At 42.1% G+C, this 24763-nt stretch overlaps 2 protein-coding genes across 13 annotated transcripts in view; both read right to left on the bottom strand.

The window, feature by feature from the left end:
- The window catches only part of LOC140470704 (histone H2A-like), a 149458-nt gene that overhangs the window by 33710 nt on the left and 90985 nt on the right, over positions 1–24763 (bottom strand). For 3 of the 12 annotated variants that reach the window (XR_011956623.1, XR_011956624.1, XR_011956627.1), the window contains exons 1-2: positions 12891–13044; positions 5244–5319 (exon numbers count right to left, since the gene is read on the bottom strand). The exons of 7 other annotated variants lie outside the window; for them this stretch is intronic. The gene's annotated coding sequence lies outside the window, so the exon portion shown is untranslated. Of the gene's footprint in view, positions 1–5243; positions 5320–12890; positions 13072–24763 lie in introns of those variants that run through there. 2 more of the 12 variants (XR_011956626.1, XR_011956625.1) reach the window with 2 other exon arrangements.
- Positions 17723–18399, bottom strand: LOC140470932 (histone H2A-like). Its single transcript, XM_072566863.1, has one exon. It carries the CDS (start codon positions 18382–18384, stop codon positions 17992–17994), a length of 393 nt encoding a protein of 130 aa, XP_072422964.1. The 5' UTR covers positions 18385–18399; the 3' UTR covers positions 17723–17991.

Here is a 24763-nt window from a genome sequence, read left to right as displayed (position 1 = left end):
TAAATTTGATTGGAAGTTCACTGGGACTGACATATTTCACTCTTACCCTGTCCTGTTTAACTTCATTAATGAAATGCTCGTTCTCCCAAACAGGTGACTCTTGTGGGCATGATTTTTCTATTTTTGCCTATGGATCTATTAACCTGGCAGTATTTCTGAATTTTGCAAGTTATTCTATACCCACTGTGTATTGACATAATCTCATTCTTTATTGCATCCAGAAATCAGTTTCCTTCACACCCTTCATTACATTAATAAGAACAATAACTGGCACAGTCAGCAACTATTTGCTCTGCTCTTCCATTCACTTGTACAGCTTGTGTACTTGGGAATTGCTATCTACCTGTCAGTCTGTGCTATTCAATGGGACTGGTCCTTCAAAACTCAGCTCCGATGTGATAGGCTGCCACAGAGTCGAGCCACATTGTCCAGTGAAGAACTTAGAAACTAAAATTTAATGTTGACTATTCAGGCTGTTCTCCATTGTGTATACACACTTATTTTATATATAAAAAAAATTTTTGAAAGGAACAGTTATGACACAAGGAGGATGCCCATACTCACTTGACCCTTCTTCAGTCTTCCTGCACTGTGTTGCTGAACAGTTTAAATGTTTGCTGTAAAGTGGACAGCCAGTTAGCAAAGTGGGAGTGGACAGAGTTCTCAGTTCATGTTTCCTGAAGTGAATGGGAAAGATCTTATTTTCTGTAATTGTTTGTATCTGTAGGATTCACAGACAAGTAAAGCTGTAACACATTGCCACAGAAATGAGCCTGTGCTGTTCTTAAAAGTCAAGGTGGGAAAAGCAATGGACTTTTGCAATTCTGATAGTGCGGAATCTAACTGGGAGTAGTGATATCAAGGTCTGGCCTTCAGAGTGTCATACAGTTGTGCAGCACAGAAACAGGTCCTTTGGTCCAAGTTGTTAGTGCTGGCCAGAGATCCTAATCTGACCAAGTCCCATTTGCCAGCATTTGGTCTGTCTCCCTCTAAACCCTTCCTATTCGTGTACCAATCCAGGTGCCTACATAAGGTTGTAATTGTACCCACCACCTCCACTTCCTCTGGTAGCTCATTCCATACAAGCACCACCCTCTGCAATGATAAAGTAACTCCACACGTGCTTTTTAAATCTTTTCCTTCTCACCTTAAACCTATGCCGTCTATTTTTGGACTCCCCAACATTAGAAAAAAAAAAGACCTTGCGTATTCACCCCCTCAAATGTCACTCATGATTTTATTAACCTCATTAAGGTCATACCTCAGCCTCAGACAGTCTAGGGGGAAAAGCAACAGCCTATTTTGCCTCTCCCCATAACTCAAATCCTCCAGTCGTGGCAACGAAACATACTGATCGGAGTAATACTGTTGATGTGGTTTACATGGACAACAATAAGGCCTTTGTAGGAGCGTAACCCCCAACCAGAGATAAAAGGCTCAGGAGGCAGGCAGGATTCAGGCAAGTGGTAGGTGTTTATTCAAGCAAAAACCAGTTAATGCAGGGAGAGGGCCAATGGATCTTCCCATGAGACTGGCGTCAGAAGAGAGATCAATAAAAAAAAGCAGTATTTATTGTACACGTTCTGTGGACAGGCACAAACAACATGATTAATATGTTACTCCCTCTAACTTTGCATACCCTATCCTATGAGACACCTAATCAATGATGGGCATTCATTGGATAGCTCCAGGTTAACATGATCTCAAGGTGATTAGCAGATACTGTAATCACTCGGCCTTGGGATCTTTCTATGTATCCTATTTGTTCATATTCCAGAGTTATTGCTATACTCCTTCAGGTTTCTGTCAGTCACGCTTATCTTGCGGGATATCCTGGATGCTATTATTCATTGTATTTAATTTTCATCAAATTCTATTGCTACTCTTACATGCCCCACAGTCCTTACTATATATGAAGAAAAAAAGAAAACCGTTAATTTTGCATTACTTGCTAAAAATTTGTAATTTTAATTTCTCTTATAAAGTTAGTTAAAATGTGTAAAGTCACACAGTTATGAAACTGAGTAGTATAAGATAACTTTAGCTGTTGCCCCCTCAGTTGTTTTAGGTGATTAGTGGGCTGTATATAACATCTGGTGCCTATTCATTTACTGGCACAATTTCCTTTCATTTAATGTGGCTGGAGTTACTGGTTTATCAGACCTTGGGTCTGCTGGTTAAACTGTTTCAAATGGGAACAGGCTGGGTCCTTTTTACTGTCCTGAGTGGCTTGTTCAATGGTATCATTATGTCTTACTGTTTGTGAACAGGCTGATGTGCTTAGGATGTGAGAGACAATGGCAGAAACTGTTGTTTAATTCTGTTTTCCACTTATTGGCCAGTTTGTGTTAACAGATGTGGGCCACTCTATTCTGGCAGGTACAGGCCACCCTGACAGCCTTTGACAAAGACCCATATAAAAGACTGGGTCTAAGACTGACTCTTGGAGTCTTAAGCAAACTGGATCTGAAATTAGCTTGCAGACAGGATACAAAGTGTGATGGTGATGGGTTGTGTTTGTGTTTGGAAGCCTGTGACCAGCGGTGTCCCACAGGGATCAGTGCTGGGACACTTGCTGATCATTATGTACATTAACGACTTGCATGTGAATGTAGAATGTATAATTACTATATTTATAGATGAGATTTTAGTGTGGAAGTGCAAAATGTGCTGGTGCAGGCTTGGAGGACAAAGAGCCTGTTACTGTGCTGTACTGTTCTTTCTTCTTCGACATGAAAATTGGCAGTACGATTGACAGAGGGGGCTGGTCTCAGGCTACAGTGAGAGTATCACCGGCAGAACAATGGCTCTGATATTCCTGATAAGTGTGAGATAATGCATTTTAGGAGGTCTAACAAGGGAAATAATTACACAATGAAGGGTAAGTCCCTAGGGAGTACTGAGGAACAAAGGCACCTTGGTATACAAGTCTATAGATCCCAGAAGGAAACAGCACAGGCAGACAGTCTGCTGAAGGCAGCATACAGAATGCTGGCCTTTATTACATAAGCTATACAATTTAAAAGAAAGGAAGTCTTATTACAATTTTATAGAACATTGATTAGGCCACAGATGGAATACTGTGTGCAGTTTTGGCTACCACCCTATCAGAAGGATGCGATTGTCCTGGAGAAGGTGCAGTGGGTTGGAAAGTCTCCTTTAATGAGGTAAGACTAGATGGTTGGGTTTGGTTTCCATGGAGCAGAGGAGGCTGAGGGAGGATCTGACTGAAGAATACCAGATTACCAGAAATGTAGGCAGAGTAGATTGAGAGAATCTTTCTCCCCGTGACCGATGTGTCTAAGTCCAGAGGGCACAAGTTGAAGTGGAAGAGAAAACAGCTTAGAGGAAATGTGAGAAAAATATTTTGACCCAGAGGGTGGGCAAAGTTTGGAACGTTGTTCCTGAGAGGGTGATTGAGTACTCTCACAGCATTTAAGCAGCATCGGGCATACTTTTAAAAAGCCAGGGTATAGTCAGCTATGGGCCAACTGCAGGTAAGTGGGACGAATGTAGTTTGGTGGTTGTTGAACATCATGGACACGGTGGGCCAAAAGGTCTGTTTCAATGCTGTATGACTATATCTCTATAACATCCTTGTTAAACTGGAGGTGGTACAGTAAAGATTTATAACATTCTTCTTGCAGCAGGTTGTACACAATCTCCTAAAAGTGGATTCACCAATACCCTGCACAGCCACCAGATAACCTCCCAACTCCTACACTCAATATCCTGAACAATGAAGGCAAGCATGCCAAATGCCCCCTTCACCACCCTGTGTATCTGCAACTACTTTCATGGACTTGGAGGTGCCAGTGTTGGACTCAGATGGACAAAGTGAAAAATAACAACACCAGGCTTTCATCCAACAGGTTTATTTGGAAACACTAGCTTTTGAAGCACTGCACCTTCATCAGGCAGTTGATGAAGGAACAGTGCTTTGACAGCTAGTGCTTCCAAATAAACCTGTTGGAGTACATTCAAGGAAATCTTCACTGGCACACTGAGGTTTCTTAGTTAAGCAACACTCCCCAATACCCTACCATTAAGTGTGGAATTCGTGCCTTGGTTTGCCTTCTCAAAATGTATGTAAACTGAATTACAACTGCCACTCCTCAGCCCAATGACCCACCTGACAAGAGGTATAGTTAGTAAGTATGCACATGACACCAAAATTGGAGGTGTAATGGACAGTGAAGATGATTACTTTGGATTACAACAGGACCTTGATCAGACGGGCCAATGGGCTGAGAAGTGGCAGATGGACTTTAATTCAGCTATATACGAGGTGCTGCATATTGGGAAAGCAAATCTTAGTCGGACTTATATACTTAATGATAAGGTCCTAGGGAGTGTTCCTGAACAAAGAGACCTTGGAGTGCAGGTTCATAGCTCCTTGAAAGTGGAGTTGCAGATTGATAGGATAGCAAAGAAGGCATTTGGCATGCTTTCCTTTATTGGTCAGTGAATTGATTACAGGAGTTGGGAGATCATGTTGTGGCTGTACAGGATATTGGTTAGGCCACTGTTGAAATATTGCATGCAATTCTGGTCTCTTAATTATCGGAAAGATATTGTGAAACCTGAAGGGGTTCAGAAAGGATTTACAAGGATGTTGCCAAGGTTGGAGTATTTGAGGTCCCGGGAGATGTTGAATAGGCTTAAGGTTGTTTTTGGAGGGGTAACCTAATAGAGGTTTATAAAATCATGAGAGCTATGGATAGGATAAATAGACAACATTTATTCCCTGGGGCAGGGGAGTCCAGAGCGAGAGGGCATAGGTTTAGGGTTAGAGGGGAAGATTTAAAAGGAATCTGGAGAGCAATTTTTTTTCAATGTCACGTAGTGTATGTATAGAATGAGCAGCCAGAGAAATTGGTGGAGACTGGTACAATTACACCATTTAAAAGGCACCTGGATGGATACAAGAACAGGAAGGGTTTAGAGGGATATGGGCCACGTGCTGGCAAATGAGACTGGATTAGTTCAGGATATCTGATTGGCATGGATGAGTCCGGCGAAGTGTCTGTTTCGGTGCTGTATAAATCTATGACTATATGGCTGTGAATAATAACATTTATTCGAAATGGGGTGATGTGCATGGAGAATGGAGAGAGATAAAAAAAAATTGAAATTCCTTGGTGGTATTTGACTCTTTGTTTGAAATTGAGCTGAACGTGTGTCTAATTCAAACTGCTGTGACTGTGGAAAGGAAGTTCTTTAGTCTGACAACGGTATCATACCTGCTGTTTGTTAGAAGGAACTGATCAGACTTGGCTTTGCCCCGAGGGAATGTGTCTTGGTCCTTCAAGTATTTGTCTGGAGGAAGACAGAAGAGATATCTCCTGTAAATCAACCAACGTTTGAATGCAACATTCATTTAATAATCATTAGGCTGTTTTTCTTTCAAACCAGCAAGTCCAACAGAACTACAGATCTGATTCTATTCTTGGCCTGAGCTGCTCTTTGTCTGGTAATTGTAATAAAAGTATCTGTACCAACTCACTGAGAACCAGATACTAACCAACACCTCCACAATACAAGTGTGTGTCTGGATCTTAGAGTTCCCTTATCAATCCATACTCGTCAGTTCCAGTGAGGTGAATGTGGGAATACAGCTGTCAACCTGTACCTGTCAAAATAAGCTGTGCAAACGTGAGTGAATGTAGTTATCAATCGGTCCCTGTCACACTCTGGTTAATAAATTTACATTTTGGCATTGCAGAGACTGACAGGGGCAGATTAATAACTACACTCACACATTCACATAGCATAAATTGACAGATCTAGATCGATAACTAAACTCATACCCACACAATAAACTTGCAGGGACTGGTTGTTAAAAACATTTTAAGTAAATAAAATCAGTCCGTGTGTGTTTCACTGATGGGGATGTGAGGGTTTAGTCATCAATATGTACCTGTCAGTTTCTGCCCTGTGAATGTGAGAGTTTACAGACCAATCTGTCCTGAACAGTTTCTACTGTGTATCTGAGATTGTAGTTATCAACCTGAACCTGTCAGTTTCAGCTATGAGAAGGTGACTGTCATTATCAGTATCTACCGGTCAGTTTCTGCTGTATGAATATTAAATGCAATCACCAAATTGTACCCATCAGTTTCTTCTGTGTGAATGTAGATATTGATCTCTATTTGTCTGCTTTAGCTATACCAATGTGTGAATGCAGTTATCAAACAGTACCTGTCAGGTTTTGCTATTTGACACCAGAGTGTCTTTGTCAATCTGTTTCTACTACGTCAATTTGAGAGAGTCGATACCAACCTGTCCCTGTCAATTTATTTCCTGTCAATATGTGAATACAGTTATTGATCAGTACCTATCAGATTCTGCTGTGAATATTGGTGTATTAATCAAACTGTATTGGTGAGTTTCAGCGATGTGAATGTGGGAGTACAGTTATCATTCTCTACCTGTCAATTTCTTCCTTGTCAAAGTGAGTAACTCAATCTGTACCTTTCAGACTCTGCTGCGTGAATACATAAATATAGTTATCAATCTGCAGCTGTCAGTTTCTGCTTTGTGAATATGTAATGGTCAATCTATCCCTGTTAGGTGAATGTGTGAGCTGAGTTTTCATCTGTTGCTATCAGCTTCTGCTTTGTGAATGTGAGTTTACTGATCAATATTACCCTCTCAGGCTCTGTAATTCCAGTGTTTTGAGTGTATTTATGCATCTTTTCCTATCAGTTTGTGTGACTGTAGTTATCAGCCTGTACCCTCAGATTCTGCTATACAAACATAAGACTGCAGTTATTCATTTAATTTGATCATTGTTATCACATGTCCTGAGATAAATGGAAAAGTATTGTTTTGTGCACCTTACAGGTAGATCATCTCACCCAAAGTCCATCAAGGTAATAGAACAGAATCCAGAATACAGTGTTAAAGCTGCAGAGAAGGTGCAGACAGAGATTAGCATCAAAATTTAGAGGTCCATTCAAAAGTCTAACAATAGCGGAGAAGCAGTTGTTGAATCTGTTGGATGGTGTATTCCAACTTCTGTATTTTCTTCCCGACAGACCAGGATGGAGGAGAGTATAACTGGGGTCAGATGGGTCTTTCATGTTGTTGGTTGCTTTCCTGAGACAGGGGGAAGTGGAAAGGGAGCCTTTGGATGGAAGGCTGCTTTCAGTGATGGACTGGGCCGAGTCACAACTCTCTGTAGTATCTTGTGGTCTTGGGCAGAACAGAAGCCATAGTACACTGTGACACATCCAAATGGGATGCTTTCTGTGGTGCACCTATAAAAGTTTGCAAGAGTCTTTATGGACATGCTGAATTCCCTTAGCCACCTGAGGAAATCTGCTTAGTGAATGTCATAGAGATGTACAGCACGGAAACAGACCCTTCGGTCCAACTTGTCCATGCCAACTAGATATACCAACCCAATCTAGTCTCACCAGCCAGCACCCAGCCCATATCCCTCCAAATACTTCCTACTCATATACCCATCTAGATGCCTTTTAAATGCTGCAATTGTGCTAGCCTCCACCACATCGTCCTGGCAGGTCATTCCATACAAATATCACCCTTTGCATGAAAATGTGCCCCTTAGGTCTCTTTTATATCTTTCCCCTCTCACCCTAAACCTATGCCCTCGAGTTCTGGACTCCCCCACCCCAGGGAAAAGATTTAGTCTATTTATCCTATCCATGCCCCTCATGATTTTATAAACTTCTATAGTGTTACCCTTCAGCCTCTGATGCTCCAGGGAAAACAGCCCTAGCCTATTCAACCTGTCCCAATCGCTTAAATCTTCCAAACCAGGCAACATCCTTGTAAATTTTTTCTGAACCCTTTCAAAATTCACAATATCATTCTTGTAGGAAGGAGACAGAATTGCATGCAATATTCCAACAGTGGCCTAACCAGTGTCTTGTACAGCTGCAAGGTGACCTCCCAACAACTGTACTCAACTGAATGTGTTTGGATAATTGTCAGTCTAAGTCTGCCATACGTGAATATGAGAATTTACTTTTTAACAATCCCTATCAGTTTATGCTTCATGAATGTTTTGTTTAGTTAAGAATCCTTCCCGGTCAGGATCTGTAATGTAAATCTGAGTGCATTTATCAATGTTTGCATGACAGATTTCTTTTTGCGAACATGTGAATGTGGTTATCAATTCTCCCTGGTGGTTTATGCTCTGTGAGTATGAAAGTGTAGTTATTAATCTCTAAATGAAAACCAAAAGAACTGCAGATGCTGGAAATCAGAAACTAAAACAAATTGCTGGATAAGCTCAGCAGGTCTGACAGAGTCTGTGGACAGAAATCAGAGTTAAAATTTCCAGTCAAGTAACCCTTCCTGTGAAGAGATGGTAGCCAGGAAAATATGAGTTGTTGTGCAGAAGATAGGGTGTGTTGAAGGGTAAGGGAGTAAATGGTGGGTGGAGATAAAATCCAAAGAGAGGGAAGAACATTTGGACAGACAAACTAGTGGATCACAGTCAGACGAGGATGGTAATAGCTATTAATGGAGACTGTTAGGGTCTTCCAATGTACACCAAAACTCACTATGATAACACTGCGTGGTGTGTGAAGTTTTGGGTAATGGGCTCTAGCTCTAAAGTTGGAGAATTCAATATTGAGTCTAGAAGGCTGTCGAGTTCCCAAGCAGAAAATGAGGTGCTATTCTTCCAGCTTGCACTGAACTTTACTGGAGCACTGCGGCAAGCCTGAGACAGAGATGTTGGCCAGGGAACTGGGTGGTATGTTGAAGTGGCAGGCAACTAGAAGCTCAGGGACATTTTTTTCTGGACAGAATGTAGGTGTTCTGCACAGTGGACACCCAATCTACACTCAGTTTCCCCAGCATAGAGAAGACCAAATGGTAGCTAGGAAAATGCACAGAGTCAGTTCTGAGGAGGGGTCACTAGACCTCAAATGTTAAGTCTGATTTCCCTCCACCAATGCTGCCAAACCTGTGGATTTTCCAGCAATTTTTGTTATTAATTTCTACCTGTCAGTTTCTGTGCTGTAAACATGAGTGTCATTATCAAACTGTACATGTCAATGTATGCGATTTGAAACAGGGAGTGATATTAATCTGTTCCAATAAGTTTTGATGATGAGAATGTAGTTATCAGTCTTCTTCTGAAATGTCCTGCCATGTGCACATGTGCATGATTGGTCAATCTGTCCCTGTTATATTCTGCTCTGGGTATCTTAGGATGGAGTTATGAATCTGTATCTGTCAACATCTCGTTTATAAATGTGCAAATGCATTAAGCAGATTGTAGCTGCCAGTGTTTGCTAAATGAATGTGTTAGTTTAGTTTGTGTGTGTGCGCATGGATATTTATGTATCATTCTCTCCCTTTTCAGTTTCTGCAGAGTGAACATGAGAGAGCAGCTATCAATCTACCCCCGGGCAATAAATCCTGGCCCAGCCAGTGATGCCCTCATCCCATGAATGAATTTAGCAAAAAAAAACCTCTGTGACTGAGATTCATTCTGTGATCGTAGTTTTTAAGGGTGTTGTAATTGGGCCTTAAACTCTTCTGCATTTTGTGATTTAGAGTCACAGAATTGATACAGCCATTCAGCCCATTGTGTCTGCACTGGGACATTCTGTTGTTCATCTGTTCTCCATACTAATTTCTACTAATTGTTGGGTGTCTGAACTTCATCCACTCATCACAAGTATCTCAAGGTAATTGCTAGTGTGAGATTAGTTCTGCAGTATTCTGCCTTTGAATAACTATAGTGCCAGTTTGGTTGCGTATGCAACAGCATCAGATGGAGTGTGTGAATCTCATTCTCTTTACACATTGAGTTGTATTTGTTTGACCAATATTCACTAACACTTTGAACCAACATTAATCCCCCAAACACAATGTTTACCTTTACCATGAATCTGGATGTTATTATTTTCAGACTTTTGTTTTTACATTTTGTGTTTGCAGGAGTCTTTATCAGTTGCTGCTGGACACTGTAAAATGTAACATGTAACACTAACTGAAGCGATTAATGGTTTGGTGAGTCAATTTATAACTGTCCATATTTGGAAATACCTGGGCCTAAATTTCATTCTTTTTTTCCCTTTCTGCCAATCTGTAGCACTTTAAAGGAGTGGTACTGGTCTATACCACACTGACATTTTCTGTCTATCTCCTTATGTTTCCAGTTCTGCATGTCATGATCTGATACACTTCGAGGTAGGTTTAATGCCTTATTAATCAGTGTTTCATTCATTAAAATGTATGGAAATTCTTCTGTATTATTCAGGCCCTCAACAAGAATGTGAGTGTGGATAAAGTGTGTTTGCATCAGCACCAGGCCAAGAGTGAGAACTGAATTCAACCGATCAGTCTCTGATACTTGTTACCAATGTTGTCCTTATTCTTGGTTATTGTATTTCACAGTGGTTCAGTGTTGTATGAATTGAAACATGTCACTTTTAGTAACTGCAAGCATAATTAATTGTTTAAATTTCTACTACTGGACATGAATGAGGTTGTATCCATTGCCACTGGAGTCAGCTCCAGTCAGTGAAAGTGGATGTGTTTCTATATCTAATATTTGGCCTCATACATGTGGTTGGATAATGTCCACAGCCTATGTTCTTGAGTTTTAGAGCCTATAGGATCCATGGACAGGTGAACATGCAACATATTACAACAGAAAAGCATCTGTCCTTTTCTTCAGAATCAAGGGGAGAAAAGTAATAGACTTTTGTAATTCCTATATTGCAGAGCCTAACCAGGAACAGTGGGGATATCAAAGTCTGGTTTTCAGAATGCTATCAGTTTTTGCATTGTGACATACTTTACCAATGAATTAATGATCAGTATTAACCAAATCAATTTGCAACTAAGTGAACACTTCAACTGCATTGCAGCTGACTGAAGACAATGCCCCTTCTGCAGAAAAGAGAATTGGCCAAGTCTATTTTATTTACCAATCTGGACAGGATCTGGTGCAAACCATTAGCAGTATTCCTGTGTTGTTCTCTGGTAGGGCGGGGGAAAACAAAAGGTCTTTTATTTTCCACTATCGATGAAGAATATTTAAACAGTCAAATTCAATTTAATAAACAATCAACTCTTGTTGGTTAAAATAAAAGGAGCAGCTTGACAAACCTATCAATTTTAGCTTTTTCTTTCTTTCTGCACTGCCTTAAATAGTAATGATCTGATTCCATTGACTCCTTGACAAAACTATATCCTGATTCCTTGATTTTTTTCGTAGTTTAATGAAGAGATAGTCAAGATGAATGCAGGGTTCTTCCTAGATTTCTTGAAACAAATTTTGAAAGACAAGAAAAAAAACTTTCTTCCTGGACTTAAAAAAAACTCCTACAAAATGATGAAATGGAGAATGGCGTTATGATACAGATGGGGATGACAACTTCTCTGCCGCCAGGAAAAATCTATGGAAATGGAATACTGATTGAGTTAATGATTCTAATCCCTTTTAATCAACTGTGTTGTTATAGACCGTTTTTGATCAGTGCAGACTTAATCATTTGAATATTCTGTGCTGTCGATCTCTTTGACTTGTGATCGAAGAGTAGAAATCAGTTTGGTGAAATGTTTTCTGCTAGTTGGGGTGTATATGGATTTTCATCACTGTTAGATGTTGTAATGTGTATTTCAGGATGGTCTACAAATTTGCAACTATTTGTCAGTCAGTAGCTGTGTGAGATGGAATAGTGTGTGCATGCGCAAGCACACATATGGGGGTGGGATGGAGATGGTGGTTGTGGGTGTATACACACGCAATGAGCACTCTCTCGACATCAGGTTTGGCTCAGAGGTTCATTTGGAATTTACATAGTTTAATTGTTGGGTCTTTTCCTGGACAATGATTTATCAAAAACGTAATTTTGACTTTCTCAGTTACTGAAAATATCAAAGTTTCCTTCTGCATCTGCACTCAATATCTTCATATATCCATGTTGTAACAATGTAACAGCATGACTTATTTGTTCACCTTGATTGTAACTTTAAAATTGCCTTCACTACATGTGGATTAATGTAATTCCTGAATGTATATTTCATATGAGGATACAGTGTATCCCTCTTCTGATGTTGCAAATGATAACTGGTTATGCTTCATGGAATTATTGGAACTGAGCTGTTGTGCCTTGAGTATAAAGAGATTTTTTAAAAAATATTTCATCAGTTGTGTGACTCTTGGATTGAATGCATTCTTCTGGAAATTGAGCTCAATGTGTATCTGTGACTGGAAAGGATGTTCTCCAATCTGACAACTGTAACATACCTGCTGTTTGTTAAAAGCAGATGGTCATACTTTGGCTTTGTACTGAAGAAATATTACATTATCTTGGTCCATCAAACATTTACCCAGAGGAAAAAAAAGAGCGATATCATCATTTCCGAGTAGAAAGACATCAACTGATCAACGCAACATTCAGGTCATGATCATGATACTTCTGCTTTTAAACAGAGCAAGGTCTGGTTACAAAGCAACACTGAGCTCCTTTTGCGAAATTCTGAAACAATTTACTCAGATGAAAGAAAACTAACCAACATATGCACAGCTCCAAAAATAGAATGATTACACAGTTCAATATCCAGTTCCCCCCAAAAAACTGAAGGAAGAACAACGGGCACTTTTATCACATGTAGATACACTGCCCTTTATTTCCCAACAATTCAATGTTTATTCGTAACAAACAGCGGGAAACAGAAGCCAAACAATTAATTCCCATCAGTGTTTAGGGGATTAAAAACCCCAAGAATGTCCCACAGCAGCTTCTTCCCGCTCTGCCTCCCTCAGCAGGCCCACACACAGCCCGAGAAAGGCCTCTCTCTTCCCCCCAGCCCGCTCACTCCAAGTTCCGGGACCAGTTCCTGCTCCGCTCGGCCTCTTACAAACAGCCCCCGGTTCTCCCTGAACTCACCCCGAATCAATCCCGGTCTCGGAGCCCCCTCTGTGTCCCAGGCTCCCATCCCGATGTGCTGCTGGAAGGAGCCTGCTGTTCCCTCCCTTCCCTGGGCGCTGATCTCTCCATTGGGGTCTGTTTCAAACAAACCTCTTGTACTCACTGAGTAAATGCTCCTCAATGGCAGCGCTGGGGGAGGGCCTCACGCATGCGCTTCTCTACTCAAGAACAAGCAGAATTGGAGGAGGGACAGCAACGCGCATGCGCTATTGTTCCCGATGCTTCCCAGAACCAAACAACCATTGGTCATTTCCCCCAATTCCCTTTTCTCCCAGTTTGACCAAAGGAACTGGGGCTGTGGGGGAAAGGGCAGAGAAGGTTTCAAGCTGGGACATTGTCCCTTTATGAAGCTCCAATGGAGCCCATTCCCGGGTCATGTTAATAACTCCTCCCTCCGGTTCTCTCGCAATCTGATCAGGGAGCGGAGACACTGGCGGCCACTCGGCCCATCCCCTGTGCTCACCATTCAATCACATCACGTCTGATCTTGTATTAACTGTGGTATTTTATCCTGCTGACCTTCAACCACAAATATTAATTCCTTTCCGAAAGTAACATAAGTGGAACGCTCTTACTAAGGCAGAATGTAACTGTTTGAGAGAGTCTTGCATCACAGTGTTAGTCCCTGTTTCTGGTTCAGGAAACGTGTGCAAAAATCAGACCTGGAGCAGCAGCAATAAAATCTCTAGGCCTCGATTCAGTTTACAGTGGACAACAGATGTTAGTGCTGAAAATTTGTTGCTGGAAAAGCGCAGCAGGTCAGGCAGCATCCAAGGAACAGGAGAATCGACGTTTCGGGCATCAGCCCTTCTTTAGGATGTTAGTATCAGGTATGCTGCATACAGAAACCTTGTGATGTATTGTATGTCACAACGAGAGACCCCAGGTGTTTTTGTTTATTCATTCTGGGGACGTGGACGTTGCTGGCAGAGCCGAGAATTTATTCCCCTTTGAGCAGGCGGTGGTGAGCCACCTTCTGGAACAGCTGTTGTCCATGTGCTGCCCACAATGCCACGAACTGGGAATTCCAGTGAAATTGAAAATGAAACTGGAAAGGCACTGCATTGGAGGAGCAGCAAAGTCAATGTTTTATTTGCGAATACAAATCAATCATATATTAAACATAGACAACTGGGGTGAAATGCATCTCTTGAACAGTATGAAAATAGTAGGGGCATTCTTGAGAGTAGATTAGGAAGGCAAAAGGGGGATATGAGATAGTCTTGGCAGATAAGGTTAAAATTAGTTCAAAGAGATGCTACAAATTCATGCAGAGCAAGTTAGCAATTAGAGAGAGAGCGAGAGAAAGCGACCGAGAGAGAAAGACACCTTAAAGATCAAAGAAGTAGTTGTTATTGTCGTCAGAGCCTTTTCGCTGACAGAGAATGCAAACTCAGCAGGCAGGCAGAACTCAGGCAATTGGGGGTGTACTCATGTGAAACCCAGTTAAAGCAGGAACAGGGGCAAAGGATCCTCTCCAGAGGTCAGCCTTTGAAGGGAAATCCGTGACACACTCTGAATTTATAACAAAAATCAGTATTTTTATAAATATGCTGTTAACAATCACATACAACTTGATCACTTTGCTCCTCCCTCTTACTTTGTAAACCAAATCCTATAAGACATCTAATCCATGATGAGCATTCCTTTAACAGGCATCGGCTTCCCATGGCCTAATGGCATTGAACAGGTACTATAATGACTAGTCCTTGCCATCTTGCTATGCATCCTCTTCATCACATTCCAAAGTTAATTGCTAGACTCCTTCAGGCCTCTCAGGCTGGCTTTATCTGCAGTCAGTTTGAATTCTGTTATTTATTTTATCTCATGTGCTTTCTTTATGAAATTCTGTTATTCCTCTTATATTATCCACTGTTCTCATTGTTTGCGTTAAAAATACCAAAGGCATTTAATTTTAACAAGTTGCTATAGGATTTGTAATAATGTTTTCTGTTCTGGTTAGTTTAGGTATAAATCTTTCTTAGTACATTGTGATTAATGATTGTGAGTAATCTATTTTGTCCAGGGAGAATGAGCCTACTTGTGAAAACTTACTAACTTTCACACATAGGCATAAATGTTTTGTTTCCATGTATCTATATTTATGTTGTAGAAACTCTAACTAAAATTATTGCTTGATATTGCAAATTAATTAAGAAACAACTGTTTAATATGAAATAGCATACTAAACTCCCTAAGTAGCTATAGGACCAACAGTTAGCTATGTCTTGCACCTGGAGCTTATTTGTTGGATGGTATAATCACCCTTTTATTACTGAGCTGAGAATATTGCCTTGTTTGTCTTGGTGGCATGCTCTGATCTGGGATGGTTGCTGCCCAAGGCAACTGTCTTTGGAGTAGTTTTGTTCAAAGGTCTCATTGTTTTCTTTACTTTAAGGCTGGGACAGACTGTCAGTCAATTCATCTCCTTTCAGCCATCTTGCATCTTAGTTCTAAAGCAGGTTGCCTTTTTATTTGTCAGCCACTTTGTGTGAGCAGACATGGACCATTTTGCTACCAGCAGATCCAGTTCACTTCTACAGTTCTGTTTGAATTTCAGAAGATGGGAGACGCAGAAAATGAATTTTCACATCAGTTTTTTACTGGGAAGCAGCAAACTCAGGGAAATAAATATTGATGTTTTGAAAACACTGCACATTACTGAAGAGGAAATGCTGGAGGTCTTTGAAAGCATATGATTGGATAAATCTCAGAGATCTGATCTAGTGTATCCCAGGACATTATGGGAAGTTAAGGAGGATATAATGATTCCCCTTGCAGAAACATTTGCATCATCTGTAACTACGTTGAAGTGCTGGATGACTAGGTATTGGGTAAAATTTTGCCATTATTTTAAGAAGGGATATAAGGAGAATCTGGGAAGTACAGACCTGTGAGTCTGACTTGTGTGGTGGGTGCATTGTTGGAAGTGCTTCTGAAAAGTAGGATTCAAATGTACGGTTTGGGGATGGGTGGTGGGAGAAGGCAAGGAATGATTAGGAATTGTCAGGATGGTTTGGTAGAAGGAAATTATATTTCCCAAGGCTGATTGAGATTGTTGAGGGAGTATCCAAGAAGGTTGAGGACACAGTGGTAAACATTATTGACTTTGTCTTTGGCAATGCCTTTGACAAGTTTCTGCATTGTAGACTAAATAGTAGGGTTAGATTACATGGGATTCTGGTTAAGCGTGCCAATTTGATACAAAATTGGCTTAACAGCAGGAGACTGAGGGGTGGTGGACAGTTGCTTTTCAGACTGGATGCCTGTTACCAATGGCGTTCCACTCCAATTGGTGCTGGGTCCACTCTTGTTTGTTTTTTGTTTCATATGCAAATGATATAGATGAGAATATAGTAGGCATGCTTAGTAAGTTTTCAGATGTCACCAAAATTATTGGTTTAATGGATAGTGAAGGCTATCTAAGCTTGGAAAGAAATCTTGATCAATTGAGTCAATGGCCTGAGGAATGGCAGTTGGAGTTATTGAGGCATTGCATTTTTACAAAGCAAACAAGGTTAGGGCTTATACAACTACAAGTAGGGCCCTGGATAGAGCTGTAGAACAGAGAGACCTTGTGGATCAGCTCATATTCTTGAAGTTTGCATCACATGTAGACAGTGTGGTGAAGAAAACATCTAGCATGTTTGCCTTCATTGCTTAGCCCTTTGAGTACAGGAGTTGAAAGGTCATATTGACGTCGTATAGGATGTTGACGAGGCCTCTTCTGGATTACCATATCAAATTCTGGTTAGCCTGTTATTAAAAGGATACTATTGAGCTGGAAATGGTTCAGAAAAGATCTACTAGAATGATGCTAGGAATGTATGGTTTCCATTATAAGAATAGGCTTGGACTTTTCTTCTCTGGAGCCTAAGATCTTGATGGGTGATAAGAATTTTGACAATCATGAAGGCTATCGATAAGGTGAATGGTAGGTATGTATTTCATATGCTAAGGGATTGAAAGACTACGAGGCATATTTTTAATGTAAAAGGAAAAAGATTTTTAAAAGCAACCTTTTTTAAACTACAATGTGTTTAGCATGGAATTAGCTTCCAAAGGAAGTGATGCATGTGGGTACAGTCACAATATTTGAAAGACATTTCGATAAGTACAAAATTAGGAAAGGTTTGGAGAGTTATGGGCCAAGAACAGGCACGTGGGACTAATCCAGTTTGAGGTTGTAGTGGGTATGGATTGGTAGGACAGAAAGATCTGTTTCTGTGCTGTTTAACTGACTCTTGCTGTGAGGCAAATGTTCTAGTTTGTTCCCAGTTCACTTTGAAAGCCTTGAAACGACAGCAGAAAGCCCCATTCAGAGCATTCTGCAATCAGACAACACCCTGTGTTTGGAAATTTAAGTGTAAAATGACTCTATCTGTGGAATTAAAAGATAGGACATTTTTCCTGTTTGCCAGAGATCAAAATCAAGTTCATACGCCACAGGAGCATGTTGCTCCCGAACTGGTCCAGTATTAAAGAGCAACTCGAACAACTCGAAGATGCTGAAGATGACTCTGCGGCCCCCATTATATTCCCTCTCTACGGGCAGGGAAAAGGCCCTACGCAGGAACGCAGAGTTAAAAGCACAGAGGGTCAGCGACCGCTCATTATAAACTTTCTTGCGGCACTGAGCCAATTCAGCTCTTACTAAATGCACTTCAAGATAACGTGAAACTGCCTGCAAGCGAGGAGTACAGGAACTGAGTGATTCATTTTTCGGATGATAATTAAAGACACGAGATGACAGACATATAAAGAGCAATAAAAATGATGCACTGGGACCCTTGTTAGAATTGGGGTGTATAATTTATCCATGAAAAACTTTTCACGCTCCTTGTGTCACAGCTCGAACGATGAACGGCCATGAGGAAAGGTTTCATATTAAATCACACACATAGCGACAGTACAGTATCGAACAAAGCAGGGACTGAAACCGATATCAGTTAAAGGAAGGTAATTCAATCCAACAGAGGGGAGAGTTTAGCTCCTTTCACAGATGCTGGGAGTGGCTCTTAAAAGAGCCTTTGGGTTGTCAGATTCAAGAATACTCTCTTCACTTTTTAGCGGCGGCCCCAGCGGCGGTTTTCTTGGGCAGCAGCACTGCCTGGATATTAGGCAGCACCCCGCCCTGAGCGATGGTCACCCCTCCCAGCAGCTTGTTGAGCTCCTCGTCGTTGCGCACGGCCAGCTGTAGGTGCCTGGGGATGATGCGGGTCTTCTTGTTGTCCCGGGCCGCGTTGCCGGCCAGCTCCAGGATTTCAGCCGTCAGATACTCCAGCACCGCAGCCAGATAGACCGGCGCTCCGGCACCCACACGCTCAGCATAGTTACCCTTTCTCAGGAGCCTGTGAACACGGCCCACCGGGAACTGCAGGCCAGCCCGGGACGACCGAGACTTCGCCTTGGAACGAGCTTTCCCACCGCCCTTTCCTCCTCTTCCAGACATAGTCACAAATTCACACAAACACTTTCACAGAGAATGCTGCACTCCGCCCTCATTGCGGCCTCTTGTACGTTCGGGAGGGATGGTGGGGCGGCCGTTTCTGATTGGGAATTGAAACAATATTAGGAGGTGCTGAACAATGTGACCAATCAGATATCTGCTTCATTCCCCAATCCGGAGCGGAGACGGGGAGGAGGACGGAAAGTACCGGCACCAAATCATCAACCGCTTTTTTACAATTTGAAAAGCCCGCCAATATGTACCAACAAGTACAGAGTTTAAACACAAAAGAATACACGACTACTCGAGATCATTTACTTTTACATTAAAAGTGTACCCTCTACATTAACTTTCTACCTCAGTCCCTAGCCTATTGGAACCTGCCCATTTCAGATCTTGAATTGGGATTTTCTAAACATTAAATACAAGCGGAAACAAAAAAGGCGCCAAACCCTGCAATCTGCAACGAATCATTTTCATCACATTTCAACAGCACCCAGACATACTGACAAAACGTGAGATTCCGTTCTCCCGAGTAAGTGCGTTAATAGTGAGCACGATCGTTGGAGAATATTTTAAAGTTGCCCTCCCTATTGCACACCATCATAGATCGGTAAAAGTTCCACATTCCCTCTGCCACTTCTGCAGCTGTTTTAGTTTTATTTCAGTGCATTTTGCAAGGTTCTGCATCCGGACAATACCCGTGCGGAGATTTGGAAATGAAAATAAACAAAGTAAAATCGGACTCAGAGGGAAGCATTTTGTTTTGCTTGCCGGGGGCGAAACCTCGGGTTCGTGCCCCACCGGGAATTGTAGCTCCTGAACTGATCAAATAACAAAAGACCAACAAGGACAGATACAAACAGCTGAAAAATGACTCACTGGCGTTTAAATGTATATCCCATAGTCCCTGCCTGGGGAGAGACATCAAGACCACATCCGTGAATAAGACGCGCACCGTGTCAGCGATCAATCATGAATTTACACATTTATAGAACACATACCGCAAAGATAATAATTGTACATACTCCAAAACATAATGGTTCAGCTGTCTCAGGGAAGTTGTAGGTGGCTTTTAAAAGAGCCTTTGGGTTGTGGATGTGTATGTTTCAGCGCAGTGCGGTCCTTCACTTGGAGCTGGTGTACTTGGTCACCGCCTTTGTACCCTCCGACACGGCGTGCTTGGCCAGCTCCCCGGGCAGCAGCAGCCGCACGGCGGTCTGGATCTCCCGGGAGCTGATGGTGCTGCGCTTGTTGTAATGGGCCAGGCGGGAAGCCTCCCCCGCGATGCGCTCGAAAATATCGTTGACGAACGAGTTCATGATGCTCATGGCCTTGGAGGAGATGCCGGTGTCGGGGTGAACCTGCTTCATCACTTTGTAGATGTAGAAACTTTCTTTCCTGGACCGCCTCCTCTTCTTACCGCCCTCTTCGCGCGCTTCTTAGCAACTTGACCCTTCTTTTCCTCAGGGTAAAAACAATGACTGCAGATGCTGGAAACCAGATTCTGGATTAGTGGTGCTGGAAGAGCACAGCAGTTCAGGCAGCATCCGAGGATCTTCGAAATCGACGTTTCTGGCAAAATCTCTGCCTTTATTCCTGATGAAGGGCTTTTGCCCGAAACGTCGATTTCGAAGCTCCTTGGATGCTGTCTGAACTGCTGTGCTCTTCCAGCACCACTAATCCAGAACCTTCTTTTCCTCAGCTCCAGCGCCGCTCATTGTCAGACACAGAAGAAAGGAAAGCGGGCTCGTCACGGCGTCAGCAATGCTAATGAGGGATGGGGGGGGGGGGGGGGGGGGGAAGCCTGGCTCGTGATTGGCTACTTTGTAGGAATGGTAGCTTCACTCTGATTGGTTAGTGTGGGGCTCAATGTGGATCTGTGAAGATCTGCAATACCATCGGAAACACAAACCGAAATTTTGTGAAGGGACCAAATTCCGAGCTCACTCTAAAATGTGAGATTCTAATTGTAATGTATTCTGTATCTTTTGGTAATGGTTTTCTTTTCTCTTCCATTTTAAAATGGCATCACATTTGTTGTCAAGTGAGAAAATGCACTACAATCTGACAAGGAGTGTGTTTTACTCCTGGAAATGATGGAACTACTTGACAAATGCATCGCGTTGGAGGAGAATGGGAGTTGGGGAAGGTTCTCTTTTGCTCGTATTTCTTGCTCTCCACTCTCTGAAGATGAAGGACATTCTATCATCATCTATTCTGTAAACTCCCTTCACTTATCTTTTCCCCTATTCTTCTTCAAATCTCCAATAGGAATCAGTGCAAAGTATTCATACATTATTCTGAATAGCTGCCAGTGTGTGTATCATTGTTAGTTCTACTCCAATTACCTCAATGACTAAAGGGAACTGATGTACTGTGACCGGTGCCTTTTGCTTTCTGCTGACAACATGAATTTTACTCCCTGACTGTTTGGCTCCTCAATCAGTGTCAGCAGCCTCCTGCCGATTTTCCAGTTCCTGAAATCTTACTTTGCACTACATTAGAATATATATCATTCAGTGCGTTTCAGTTTCTAGCAGGACTTTTTTTTCATTATAAACTTTGCTGTGTGGATTTTCTCTGAACGTCATTTGATGACAAGTCATTTGTACTCACTCTGAACTGGTCATGGTCATTTATGGATTATTTTGAACATGGTACTTGAGCAAATTTTAATTGTGTCAATTTCTTGTGTTATTTGTTTTATCACTACGATACCCTGATTACACTGTGAATGATGTGTTGTTCAGAATTTCAGGTTGGTTAAGGATTAGTTTATCACTCATTAGTGGCTGTGAAAAATGGGAGTGTGGTTTTTGATCTACCCATTTGAGCTTTCGGAAGGTGAATGATTATTACTCTCTCACAATCTGACCCTGTCAGTTTCTGCCATGTGAATGTGTGAGTGTAGTCATCAGTCTGTACCTGTCAGTTCTTCCACAGTGATTATGTTTGTGCAATTATCACTCAATCCTAGAAAGTCTCTGTTGTGGCAATGTATAATTGTCATTACCATTGCGGTGCATATCAGTCTTTGACATGAGAATGTTTGACCGGCTTTATCAATCTGTACCTGTTTCTTTCTGCTCAATGAATTTGTCTATGTAATTATCAGTCTCCCAATATCAGTCTCTGCTATGTGAATGTGGGAGTGCTTTTATCAGTATTACCTTTTCAGTTTCTGTGTTGGGAATATGTTAATGTTGTTATCAACATGTACCTGTCAGCTTCTGCTTTGTGAGTATCTCAGTTTAGTTAAACTGTTCCTCACAGGTTGTGATGTGTGTGTATGGCAGTCTAGTCATCAATCTGTATCTGTCTGTTCTTCCACAGTCATTATGTTTGTGTAATTATCAGTCTAGGTCTCTGCTGTGAGAATGTGTATTTGTCGTCATCAGTCTGTCCCTGGCAGTATTTGCTCTGTGAATGGGAGTGTATTCACTAACTGATCCTTGACAGTTTCTGTTATGCAAATGAGGGTTTTGCTATTCATTTCTTTATGTTCATTTCTGCTATTCAAAGTTTGACTGGCATTATTAATCTGTACCTGTCAGTTTCTGCTCAGTGAATATGTCTGTGTAATTAACAGTCTACCCCTATCCGTCTCTGCTATGTGACTGTGTGAATGCTTTAATCTGTCTCACCTTGTCAGTTTCTGTGTTGTAAATATGGTCATCAACCTTTACCTGACGTTTTCTAGTTTGTGAATAAGAGAGTTTGGATATTAATGTGTACCTGTCAGCTTCTGCTTCGTGCATATCTGAATTTGGCTTAATCTATTCCTGAATGTTACTCTGGTGCACATATGGCAGTGTAGTTATCTATCTTTACCAGTCCATTTCTGTTATGTGAATATGAGAGCACTTATCCAGTTAGAATGATAATGTGGCTTTAAAAAGTGCATTTTGTCCTGTCCACAGTAGTTAACATACAAAGCAATAAAGAAGGAATTGGAATAACTTAACTGTATTGGAAAACTTAACAGAATAATGGGCACAGTAACTCTTCCTAATTAACCGTTCCAGTATTATCCCATAAACATTGTTGGCAAAAGACAAACTCAATAAAACAGATAGTCTCACATACGACTCCAGTAGCAAAAATACAATCTGCAGCTTCTGACTGTAACTGAGGGGAAAACTAGCTTTTCCATCTTCAGCACACCAACAGTTTTGGTGAAAGCCAAAACTAAAAATGTCATTCTGTGAGAGCTTGACCACACCCACTCAGGCTGTTTCTGATATTCCAACTTTAAAAGGAGCCTCAAACTGTTTACTCTAGTGGAGCCTTCTCGACACTTCTGCCATAAAACCTCACTTCAAGAAGAAAGAGCAAAATAAACATCTTAAAGCCACAATAACACCAAACCTTCCAACCCTCTTAGAAAGAACCAATCAATACCCTTCCACAGACACTCTCATTTGTTGGGTTGAACTGGTCCTCACTCTCAGCAATTTCTCCTTTGAATCCTCCCACTTCCTCCAGACCAAAGGGGTAACCATGGGCATCCGTATGGGCCCCAGCTCTGCCTGTTGGCTACGTAGAACAGTCCATCTTCCGTAGTTACACCGGCACCACTCCCCACCTCTTCCTCCGCTACATTGATGACTGCATCGGCGCCACCTCGTGCTCCTGCATCAACTTCATCAACACATTCCACCCCCATCTTAAATTCACCTGGACTATCTCTGACACCTCCCTCCCCTCCCTGGACCTCTCCATCTCCATTAATGACGACTGACTTGACACTGACCTTTTTTTTACAAATGCACTGACTCCCACAGTTACCTGGATTACACCTCTTCCCACCCTATCTCCTGCAAAAATGCCATCCTGTATTCCCAATTCCTCCATCTCTGCTGTATCTGCTCCCAGTTCCACCACCGAACACACCAGATGGCCTCCTTCTTTAGAGATCACAATTTCCCTTCTCACCTGGTTGAAGATGCCCTCCAACGCATCTCGTCCACCTCCCGCACCTCCGCCCTCAAACCCCACCCCTCCAACCGTAACAAGGACAGAACCATCCTGGTCCTCACTTTCCACCCTACCAACCTTCGCATTAACCATATCATCTGCCAACATTTCCACCACCTCCAAAGAGATCCCACCACCAGAGATATATTTCCCTACCCACCCCTTTCCACAAAGACCATTTCCTCCATGACTACCTGGTCAGGTCCACGCCCCCCAACAAACTACCCTGCCATCCTGGAACCCTCCCCTGCGATCGCAGACATTGCAAAACCTGCGACCACACCTCCTCCCTCACCACCATCCAAGGCCCCAAAGGAGCCTTCCACATCCATCAAAGTTTCACCTGCATATCCACCAATGTCATTTTTTGTATCCGTTGCTCCTGATATAGTTTCCTCTACATTGGGGAGACTGGAAGCCTCCTCGCAGTGCACTTCAGGCAACATCTTCAGGACACCGCACCAAACAACCCCTCTGCCCCATGGCCCAACATTTTGACTCCCCCTCCCACTCTGCCGAGGACATGAAGGTCCTGGGCCTCCTTCACCACCACTCTCTCACCATCCGAAGTCTGGAGGAAGAACACCTCATCTTCCGCCTCAGAACACTTCAACCCCAGGGCAACAATGTGGACTTCACCAGCTTCCTCATTTTGCCTCCCCCCACTTTACCTCAGTTCCAACCTTCCAGCTCAGCACCGCCCACATGACCTATCCTACCTGCCAGTCTCCCCTCCCACCTATCCGCTCCACCATCCCCTCTGACCTATCACCTCCATCCCCACCCCCATTCACCTATTGTACTCTGTGCTACTTTCTCCCCATCCCACCCCCTCTCATTTATCTCTCCACCCTGGAGGCTTCCTGCCTCAATTCCTGATGAAGGGCTTTTGCCCAAAACATTGATTTTTCTGCTCCTCAGATGCAGCCTGATCTGCTGTGCTTTTCCAGCACCACTCTGATCTAAACTCTGTGTTTCTAGCATCTGCAATTGTCACTTTTGCCAAATATACAGAAATGGCCTAACTTTTAAAAAAATTCTTTGCCCTTACATTGTTAGTACACAATACATATACATTTCAGTGACTCTAAGCATGAAAACATTCACGACAACAGTCCATGTTTTCCTGCTACGAACCGTTTCCACCTTTTGTCATCAAAGTTATGACAACACCTTGGCAATTAGGTTCTCTTGTCCTGCCGTGTATGTAATTTGCAAATTGAATGGCTGAGATAATAAGCTTCATCTAAACAGTTTGTAATTTTTGTTCTTAAATTTCTCTAAAAACAGCAAATCCAAGGTCTCCTTCTCAAACATAAAGTATTTCTGTTGATGAGTCTTCAGTTTTCTGTAAAGATACCCAATAGGCCTCAAACTGTTGGGTCGAGTGACTCAGTGTCTC

This window comes from Chiloscyllium punctatum, chromosome 52 (genome assembly GCF_047496795.1).
Source record: "Chiloscyllium punctatum isolate Juve2018m chromosome 52, sChiPun1.3, whole genome shotgun sequence".
Taxonomy (NCBI): domain Eukaryota; kingdom Metazoa; phylum Chordata; class Chondrichthyes; order Orectolobiformes; family Hemiscylliidae; genus Chiloscyllium; species Chiloscyllium punctatum.
This window is presented reverse-complemented; position numbering and strand designations above follow the sequence as displayed.